Source organism: Pteropus alecto, unplaced genomic scaffold (assembly GCF_000325575.1).
Source record: "Pteropus alecto unplaced genomic scaffold, ASM32557v1 scaffold94, whole genome shotgun sequence".
Classification (NCBI taxonomy): Eukaryota; Metazoa; Chordata; class Mammalia; order Chiroptera; family Pteropodidae; genus Pteropus; species Pteropus alecto.
Window position 1 is genome coordinate 12,977,520 of NW_006437736.1, and position 10,854 is coordinate 12,988,373.

At 49.6% G+C, this 10,854-nt stretch overlaps 1 protein-coding gene across 1 annotated transcript in view; it reads left to right on the forward strand.

Moving 5' to 3' along the window:
* Positions 1–44: 44 nt before the first annotated feature.
* Positions 45–10,854, forward strand: part of CD9 (CD9 molecule) — a 32,075-nt gene continuing 21,265 nt past the window's right edge. Inside the window, exon 1 of the mRNA XM_006914609.3 lies at positions 45–254. Within this exon, the coding sequence (XP_006914671.1) occupies positions 189–254 (66 nt within the window). The 5' untranslated portion in view covers positions 45–188. The remainder of the gene's footprint in view (positions 255–10,854) is intronic.

The window sequence follows — 10,854 nt, forward strand, 5'->3', positions numbered from 1 at the left end:
GGCAGGTGGGACGGGGGCGGGGTCCACGCGCTTGCGCACCGCTGCCGGCCTCGCGCCGTAAGGAGTGGCACTTTTTAAAAGTCCAGCCTGGAGGCCAGCCTGTAGGCGCGAGTACCTCTGTCCGAACCCCGTCTCGCCGTGCGCTCCAGCCCCACACCGGTGCAGCCCAGGCCAGTTCATCTCGCATCATGCCGGTCAAAGGAGGCACTAAATGCATCAAATACCTGCTCTTCGGCTTCAACTTCATCTTCTGGGTAAGTGAGCGCAACGGTCGCGCGCTCCTCTCCGGGGCCAGCTTCTCCGCCCCGGTGTGTGTGTGACGGGGGAGGCCTGTCCGTGGTCGGGGGTGCCGGTAACTGGCACTACCCGCTCGATAGACTCGGGCAGAGGAGAATGGGCACTGCGGCCTCCAGATGGCTGCTCGGCTGGGTCCGGGGATGGGCGGGGCGGGCGTGCTCGTAGAGGGCTCCCCAAAGCCGGACAGGCAGGGTCCCCAGTGAGCTGGGGCGTGGAGACCGGCCCCTGGCCTCTTCTTCGCCAAGGGTGTGGGCCGGGGTTTGTGTCTGCCCCTCCGAGTGCGGGGGTGGGGGCTGGTGGCGGAGGAGAAACGGAGCACCGGGTCCTGGGAACTCAAGACCCTAGCTAAGTTGGACCGTTGCGGACAGTGCAGTTCGTGACCGAGGTGGGGGGGTCTCACAAGTGGCTGGGGCCGCGAGGAGAGGAGAATGCGGGCGCTCTAAAAGATTTCGGTGGCGCAGGGAGAGCTCCTCCAAGAGCCGTTTTACGAGGCACTTTTACACTGGAGAGGAAGGGGCGCGCGGGCAGCGCATGCCTGGGACACCGTCTGTACGTGAAAGTCGGGGACCACCTCCTCCACCTTCGAGGAGAGACCTTCAGCCCCTTCGTTCTCTCCAACTTTGATTCCGGGCTGCCGTGAGAAAGTCCGAGCTCCCTCGAAACTACCTGAAAGACTAGCTTGTCTTGATTTTTTTTTTTCAAGTGCGATAAGTATCTGAACTGGAGAGAACTCTGGGAGAGTTGGGGAGAGGAGGGGCAGATGCCGGTCGGTGCTTTTAGTGGGAAGAGTCTGTGTTTCTCCATTTCCGGGAGAGATCAGGTGCTGGCCGCAGGGCCTCCGGCTTCTCCCCCTCCCCCGTCAGCCCACCCAGAGGTTAGAGCGCACGTTCACCGGCCCGGCGGCTCTGGGACACTCCCGCTGCTGGCCGCACCCAGCCCTCTCTGCAGTGGGAAGCCTGAGGGAGGCAGCAGGAAAGGGGAGCTGCCCACATCTTCCCTTGGGGAATTAAGGGACCACCTAGAGACAGAAGCAAGGAATAGGAGATCTTCGTGTCCTGGTTCTGAGGCCCACATCCCCTGTTCACAGATGGGCAGTATTTGCCCCTCTGCATTCAGAAAGGAGTTTGGGAGGGCCCCTGTGACACTCTCAAGAGATGGCTGTAAAAACAGGCATGCCACCAGAGGCTTATAACAAAAAATGTGCTCATTCCCCTGGAGCTGGTCGTCGGGGGGGGGGGGCCCAAAAACCTAAGGGCGAATCTCCTGGGATTTAATCCTCTCTCTGGAGCTGACAGGGTGAGATACTGATCTGCCTTTGCAAAAATCACCACACCCAACACATATGCTAGTGTGGATGGCACATAGGTGTGCCCTGCCCAACCCTTGGCCTGCTTTAGGGGAAGATAGAATGGCATTGAGTTTTATAGATGGCTGTTACTATAATCATATGGATTATGGTTTCTGCTACTCAGCATATAAACTGTTCAACACCACCACCACCAACACACACACACACACACACACACACAAGTATTCCCAGCAGTTAGCTGCCTAGCTGCCAGGCTTGGCTTCCTCCTCTCACCAACTCCTGCTGGCACTAGAAAAGAATGTCAGAAGGTAAGCTGGCCCCACCCCACTCTTGCCCTTTAGGGAGTTTTCCTCTCTCCTCCCTAGTAAGTCTCTCCCCTGACAGTCTGTTAGTCCTCAGCCATCCACCTAGGCTGCATCAAGGTTTGGGTCTGGGGGGAACCACAAATTACCAGGGTGCCTCCACACCCAGACCTGCCCTGTAGCACACTCAGAGCCTGACTGGAGGCTCCTAGGGTCACTCTGGTATGAACTCACCCTTTTACTGTCTCTAACCTGCCACCCTCCATATTCAGAGCCTCCCCTGCCTAGGCTAGGTGCTACTAGCAAGCTATGTTGTCTGAAACAAAAATGACTCAACTCGGGAAATGTTTAGGTTTAGAGCTAGGAATTACTTTAGAGATTATCCAGTCCTGCCTTCTTATTCACAGTGAGAAAGCAGAGAAACCAAGCCAATGCTATGATCCCTTCTAGTCTTATCCATCGTAAAACCAACAAGAGGACTTGGTAATGGGCTGGTGTGGGGGTAAGCAGTAGCTACATTTTTCTGAATTATTTGTTCAGTAGTCCTGTATCAACATCCCTATAGAGATGAAGCTTTCATCCCCTAGGAGATGATAGAATAAAGGAATTCTGTGATCCATTTGTGTAGCATTTTACACCCTGCAAAGTCTCGGCCCCGATGACATAGCCAGAGAACAAGAAACATTATCCCCATTTTACTGATGACCAGAAAGCTAGTCCCAGAGAGGTTAAGTGACTTATCCAGGGTCATGTGGCAGGATAGCATCAGCAGTCAGTTGGAAAGCAGCTCTGGTTTGCTTCAAGTCCAGTACACTTTGCATCACAACCTGCTGCCGTACCCAGCTGGGTAGAAATGAAGGAAGGGTGAGAATGGGCTCTCAAAAATGTTTTATGGGAAGCTATGATCTAAGGAAACTACTTGGATTGTTATGATGTCAGCACTTCCCTTCCTCTCTTGAGGCCGGGAACTTATAAACTTGACATTGGGGACCTGACGTGGGCCTGAAAAGCCAAGAATTCTGAAGCCAGAGGCCACCAGCACCTCCTAAACAAAGGATGTGGAGAGGGGCAAGCTAGCAGGGGTCCAGAGAGAAGCCCATCTCAAGGGGGAGTGGGACTATCAGGGCAGGGTGACTTCTCTGGCCCCCTCTTCATCCCCATGAGACCCTTAGTGACAGCCAAGCCTGTACTGCCTGCCCTTCCCTAGCAGGGCCTCTGATGCCCACAGCCAAACCAGCAATCAGTCATTTCTTCCAACGCCCCCGGAAGCCTAACTTCCCAGCTCTATTTCAATTGTTTCTGTATTTACTTCAGACCTGCCTGCCTGCCTGCACCCCCCAAAAAAGGTTAAGAGTAAAAACATCTTACTGATGTCAGAGTGGTGGACTCCCAAGTATAAGTGGGGAACAAGGCGAGGGCCAAGCCAGGAACATATATCCCCATTCTGTCCCTCACTCGTCCTCCGCAAATCCTAGGCCTGCATTGAGAGGGCCCAGTTCCTACCCCCATCTCCCTCTGCCCCTTCACTCACTGCCTCTCACCCCTTACCCTCCCTCACTGATGGAATAGCAGGGGACTTCTTTTTCCCAAGAAATGGTGTCACTTGGACTTAATGGAGGCTTCTCGGAAACATGGACAGAGAGGATGGGAATTCAGAGATGAGTGTTAAGTCCCCGGCACACTTTGAAGCCTTGGGCAGATCACTTTTGTGCTCTAGAACTGTTGCCTCATCTGTAAAACCAGTGGGTTGAAGCAAATGGTTTCATAGGGTCCCTTCAAGCTCGGTCTATGAAACAACCCTGCCCGCACTGCCTGCAGCAATAGGACTTTCCCACACGGCCAGAAAAATCTGCAATGAGTACTGAGGCTTATCCACAGAGCTTGGCTTCCATTGACCTTTACCTCTGGGATGCGATTCTATTAACCTCACAGTTCCCTCTGCTCCCCCTGGGTGCAGGGGCGGGGGTCTCTCTGTTCAGGGTTCTCTGTCTTCATCGACCTTAGCCATTGTGGTAGTATAGCCTAGTGATCAGAACACCAGCTCTGTACTGGATTTACCCATCACCAGATGGAGCTGGTGCCTGCCCCACGGGAGAAGGGGGTGAAATAAGAGAATGTATGTGATGCACTTAGCACAGTAACCTAGTCCTGGAAAAGTCCTGTAGCTATTGTTATTCACCAGAAGAAATTAGATTGAGGCCATTGGAGGAGTAGGAGCAATTCCCTAAGAAGTGTGGAAGTGTAAACCACAGATGAGCCAGGAGTGCACTCCCAGTCCACACGCATTCCTCCCTCCTCTTCCTGCATCACAGCCAGCCTCTTCCAGCTCTGGGTTGGACACTGACCCCCTTTCATGTATGGCTACGCATTTGACTGTGGGGCCACCCCACTTCTGAAAATAAAACTGCGTGTCAAAGAAACCCTAAGATGTCAGGGTGCTGGATCTGGGCGCAAGGTGCGAACTTGTGGAATGATGGTGGCAAAAGCTCCCTCCATCCAACCTGCTGCTTCACCCAGAAACTGTTGGGCTGAGCAAGCTGCTGGGGCTGTTGAGTAAAATGGCTTCCTGCTTTTGGCACGCAGACAGCTGGAGCTCTGAGAAAGCTGGCTGTGTTTGTACTGAGGCTGGCAGCTTTGGGGAGAGGTGAGGTTAGGCCAGGTGTCTGCATCTGCTAAGGAAAAGCTGGCTTCTCCCCTGCCCAGAATCTTCATGGCTTTCTCCCACTTTTTGACCGTGGTTGTCAACAACAGAGAATCTGATTCCTGCTTTTTGCGGGGTGGTAGGGAGGATTCCTCCACACATCTCCCTCTTCTCTCTCTCTCCCTCTCTCCCCCTTTCTTTTCAAAGTGGCCCGTGGGCACCATTCCATACCTTACTCTTTTGTACTCAAAGGAAGCAGCTGCTGGCTTAGACCCGAATTTGGAACTGCTTTGATAGGCAGCCCTATTGAGGGCCACCCTCACCAGAGCACTTACTCTGCTAATTGACTCTTCTATGGCCACAGACCTCACAAAACTGTGTTCTCACATCTTCCTTTAGTGTTGGATGTGCATCTTCCCTCTTACACAACTGTGTGTCCCATGTTTGATTTGTCTCTTTGTTTTCCTGTTCAATTCCACTTTATAAGGCAGCATGGGTTTTTTTAATTGGTCACACAGGTTGGAAGTTAATAATACGCCTTGGACTTACAAAAGCACCTTTTCTTCTGAAGAACACAGAGCTTGATGGTATGTCTGGCTATGAGGGTAGGAGACCTGAGGTCACAGTTTCCATGGCTTCTGTGGTCCTGCTGCCTCCTTAGTGGCTGCGTGTTCTAGATCAACCTGTGTCGAGTTGGTTCGGGAAGCTTCATGTTTATGTTCCATGTTCCTCCCTCCCCCAGGTTGGGGTCCTGGGGACTTTATTAGGACTTGCCACAGGTCTTTTCAACCAAAGCAGAACTGGTCCTTAAAACTCTTATACACAAAAGAGCAATGACTTCATCGTTTTGGGCTTTGAAAAATCTGGGTACCGGCCTATTGGACCCATGTTCTCGACTACTTGGAGCTATTTGCAGCTAAGGGAACTCAGGAGACCAAAATGGTTTATCTTAACAATACATTTTTTTAAATTTATGGTTTTGAAGTCTGACTGCAGATCACTCGCCTGTTTCATTCCATGGAAAAAGTAATGCTGGTCCAGGGACATTTTCATTTTCCATCAAGTGATGGCATGCAGCTGTGGAAAACAGAATCCTGTCTCCAGATGAGATAATTTTATAATAATTACATCCATCCATTAATTCCTCCCCTCCCCCAAAAAAGTACTTAGTTCTGGGCAGTTTTTAAGTACTTTATGGTATCATCCTAGACTGATGGATCTTGACCTTTTTACAGAATGCTATGAAATCAATGGGATCTGGCTCCAGAAACATGCTATGCGTGGTTTTTTTGCCTTTTTTTCTAGAAGCCCATGGACCTGAGATTATGAACACCCAATATTGGTTTTTCTCCCTGGGTTTCCAAGCAACTTGTGCTCTGTCTTGAATCACATGTTTCTGCCATAAGAAGTGGGTTGCCTCACCATTCCCTGGGGACTGCATGGGGGCATAATGGGAGAACTTTCAGAAGACATTAGAGAGCCCTAAGTGCTCCTGGTGATCAAGAGCAGCCCAGCCTCCCCACCCATCCTTGCTTTGACACTCAGCTTAATCATTGCTCAAGGAGTGGCTTTGACTCTCGATTAATTTAATGAATGTTTTGTATTTCTAGTCCACACGAAGAATCCAACTTTATGAGCTTCCAGCCAAGTTTTGCTTCTTGGGTTAGGTTTTCCCATAGTGTGGGTGATTTGTCTTTGTTCAAGAAGAGTGTTCTGGCTTTCCCCTCCTTCCCACCACATGGAGACTAGAAGCCTAGGCCGACTTTCCCTGGTCTTGCCCCTAAGGACTTTGGAAAGGGAGACTGTCTCCAAGGGGGTCAGTTGGAGATTTGGACTCCTCAGGAGATGACACACGGCCTGGTTAAGTAGCAGGTGGGGATGAAGCCAGCTGACTTGTACGAGGGCCAGACTTATTTGACCTCAGAGAGAGGTTTGGGGACTATAGGCTTGGAGAAAAATCAGATCTCTGGGTTTGAAGGGTTCTTGTCCATTCTTCTTGCCAAGCATCATATTAGGGGAGCAGAAACAGTCGATCCTGCTGGCTCCGTTAGGACAGTAACCCTTCAAAGCTTACCCAGCGCACGTTCAGGGTTCCAGGGAACATTTCATGCCCAGACAGGCCAATGGCCCATGGCTCCTGCAAAGCCCCCTCCCCCAAACTTCTCAGGAGGCAGCCCCTTGCTTATCCTCCCAGTCTGAGCTGCATGTCAGCGTCCAGGTATAGAAACACAACCCATGGATCACAGCAGAAAACCCTTGACTGGGGCTTAAAAATACGATAAATCAGACAGTTGTATTAAATTCAAAACAGATTCCTGTGGTATTTGAGTTTTAATTTATCTTTAAACCTACATTGATTGAATAATAACATGAAAAATGATAAAAATCGGTTTATTAAAGCTTTAAATGAAAAGATCAGCAAAATCATACTTAGTTGTAAACTTGTTTCTCAAGTCAGTAGAAGTTCAGGTGCTTTTAAAAGATAGTTTGCTAAAGAATGAATGTTTCTATCTCCTCAAAATTCATATCTTAAATCCTAAATCTCAGTGTGATGGTATTTGGAGATGAATCCTTTGGGAGGTGATTAGGTCATGAGGATGGAGCCCTCATGAACAGGATTAGTGCCCTTAAAAGAAGAGGCCCTAGAGAGCATCCTTTTCCTTTCTGCCATGTGAGATAATAGCAAAAAGACACCCCTCTATGAAGCAGGAAACAACTTCTCACCAGACACCAAATCTTCTGGTGCCTTGATCTTGGACTTCCCAGCTTCCAGAACTGTGAAACAAATTTTGTTGTTTGTAAGCCACCTGGTCTGTGGTACTTGGTGTTAGCAACCCAAACGGACCAAGACATACTTATTTACAGGTTAAAATCAAAATCACCTCTTCCCTCCTATGGGAGCAATTGCAATGTGCCAGTTTGCATGGGCCCCTCACATCAATGCCCCTCTCTGATGGGTGGCAAGCCCTGCTCCTGAGAAGCTCTGCCTTCCTAGAACAGAGTGTGTGCTCCAGAGACAGGAAACCCTTCCATTAAGAGTCTTCCTCTTGCTCACCCCAGGGCAACGGGAGCGGCTTCCTTCTTGTGATGTGGGGCTGTGGATTTCAACGTTACTTACTGTTGCACTCAAACTTTTTAAAGCTTCCTTTCTACAAGCCTGGGGAAATGGACGCATACTCTACCTTCCCCCACTCCAATCAAATTATAGCCCTGACCCCATAAGACCAGGTAACCTGTGGTCTCCTAGAGACCAGAAAAGTCATTTCAAGTAGAACGTGGATTCTCTTCCAGTGTTGGGGAGGGATCCTTAGTATTATGGGAAGCTGGCGTTAATCCTCCTGTTGTAGGTGCCTCCCAGGACCTCAGGCCCAGAGCTATAACACAGGCCTATGCTGATGCCCGCTCGTTTCCCTGGCCTTTTGCTGGCAGTAGATGCTGTTTGGAAAGGGCAGAGGCTCTGGGTCCCACCTTGGGGCCATTCCTATAGAGGATACAGAGACGGTGGCCACTTGATGTGGACCACAGCCTCATCTGTGGATATGGTAGCCAATGGGCAGCTTTAACAGCGTCTGCACTTGCCAGGCCTGCAGCAGTAATGAAGCAAGGATGGGAAGAGAATGTGCTAAGTTACTCTAGAGAATCTGTTTCCCAAACCAGTGCTTGTGTCCACACCGACTTCTGGCCAGTGCAGCAAGGGCGTGGCTAAGCTCTTGAGCCAGAGGCCAGTAAGAGAAAGTTGCAGGCTTTCTCTCTAGACTCTGTCCACCTGTGACTCCCCCGGAGCGAGGCCAAGCCAGATGGCCATTGCAGGTACCTTCCTGTCGGTGAGAAGGTAGGGCCCTCTGTACTTGTAAGTGGGCTCTCTTGGGACCTTTAAGGATAGAAGACGCCACTTTTGAAATGGGATCAGATATGGTTGGGAGGGAGGAAGGACAAAGTGAAAAAAATCTAGCTCTGAAATTAACAAAATGGATCAAAAAGACAGTTTAGCAAAATGATTGAAAATTTGGGCTTTGCAGTCAGACTGTTTTGGGGTTCAAGTTCTAACTTATTTGCTGTGTGATCTCAGACAAGCTACTTATCTTCTGTGCCTGAGTTTTCTCATCTAAAAAATGGAAAGTAATATAACCTACCTGGTGGGTCTGTTGTGAACATTAAATAATAGGTGAAGTGCTTTAGGGTGGGGTATGGGGACATAGCAAATTGATATCTAATAATTGAGATCTAAAATAAAAGGATCAGGGCAGAGGGATAGGGCAGGTAATAGGTCAGACACAGCAGTTTGGGAACCTTGGCTTTTGTCCTCTTGCTGGCTTGGTGCTCAGAATGTCCTGTGAAGGGGCGGAGGGCCATCTGGCTAAGCAGTGCTGGGAGCAACTTTTGTCAACACTGCCAATCCACACACCACATGGCATTGCTTGAAAGGTGTAAAAGAAGGGACATCGTCCACTCCTCAGGGCCATGCAAGCAACTGGCAACAAGTTCCTCGGATAGAATGAGAGCTAGCTGGTCCACATGGGTAAAGTGCATAAGTAAACAAGAGGGAGGGAGGGAGGAAGAGTGTGTGTGAGAGAGAGAGAGAGAGAGATATCACCAGACATCTTAGGCATACACAATGGAAAACAAATGTGTGGTATTCTGGAATTTAAAGCAAAACATCCCTAAAACAATCTACCACATCAGATAATTTTGGTTAAGATCAGAATGCCCGCTTTCAGCAGAAAACGGATTTGTGGGCTGGCTCGTGTATTCTACACGTCTGGCAAGCAGGCAGTGTAAACTCGAAATGAGAGTTCTCGTTCAGAAAGAGGTTACCTTGGGCAGAGGCCTCCTTCTCAGTCCCTCAGCCGCAAACTGCTAACACTAGCGCATCATATTAGCTGTAAATGGTATTGACATTGTCCTTAGAAAGGAGGATTTCTCCACTGGAACTTGTTCAGACCAGGTCGCCGCCTAATTTCCATAAAGGTGTGCTAAGAAAAAGGTTAGAGGCCCTTCATCCTCTGCCACACCCCAGAGGAAACCAAGCTCCCTCCCTTCCACCAGGGATGATATGCACATGCTGTGCTTGTGTCAGAAGGAGAGAGCAGACAGCCGAGGTGCTCCAGACCTGCTCTGTGACCCTGGGCAAGTTACTTTACCTCTCTGAGCCTGTCTCTTCATCTTAACTGGGATGATCATAACTACCTGGAAAGGGTATCAGGCAGTCTCACCAGCACTCAGGTTCAGAAGGGGTCAGCACAGCCTAACAGTAGAACTCTGGTCTCCCAGTATTCCTCTTCCCCCTGGGAAATCTCTCACCTGCTCCTATAGAGAATGTGCCCATTAGCCCTGCACCAGGCTGAGGCCAAGCTTAAACATTCAAACACAATTGCCCTAAAGAGCCAGTCATAGCAAGAGGATGGTACCCACAGGCCTTCCTCACTTTTCTCTCCAAGAGGCCCCCAAGTGCACTAGAATCCCCAGAAAGGGAGGCCACAGCGGTAGGGGCAGACTGAGCTTGTGCTTAGGACACCAGCAATGCAGGCAAGCCCAAGGAATCATGGGGAATGTAAGCACTTTTTTGAACTTCTTTATGCTAATTTCACAATTTTGATTTTTTTTTTTTTTTAATGTTATGTAGGTGGTGGGGTAGGTGCCATAATCTTAATATTTAGGGCACTAAATGGCCACAAGAGGTGGGCCTCCCCAAGGACCTGGCTCCTGGTTTCTCCAGCATGGCTGGATTTTTTTATTGTAGTTATCGACCTCTCAAGCAGCCACGACGTGTGGAAGAGAAACATGTAGTAGCGGGGGTAGGGGATGTGTGTGGAGAGGAGGCTTGTTAGAAACACGGATTCCTTGAGGAGGAGTCGGCAAATTCATGACTCTCCCTAAGCCTCACTTCCCTTGTTTGCATGATGAAGGTAATAATACAACCAAAGTCTTAGGACCATTAGGAGAAGTCGTGGGATATTTAATGTAAAGCTGTTATCGCAGTGCCCGGCTCATAGCAAGAGCTCAGAGGTCAGTTTCTGCAGCTGTTGTGGAGTCGTTATAGTACCTCTCCTTGGAATGTTTCTGAGATCAAGGTTGCCCTAAACATTCGCATTCATCTGCATGCAACTTATTGCTTCAGTTCTGTGAAGCCACACCACCCAAGATCGCTCAGAGTTCACATTTTACCATAAGGCTTCATCCCTTTCAGATGAATTAGTGGACTTGTCTTTCTGTCTGTCTACATCTGCCCATTTCGCAGATGTCCCCAGTCTGGGAAGGATGGGTGGGGAGAGTTTTGCACTTGGCTGGAAATGGCCCCATAAGGC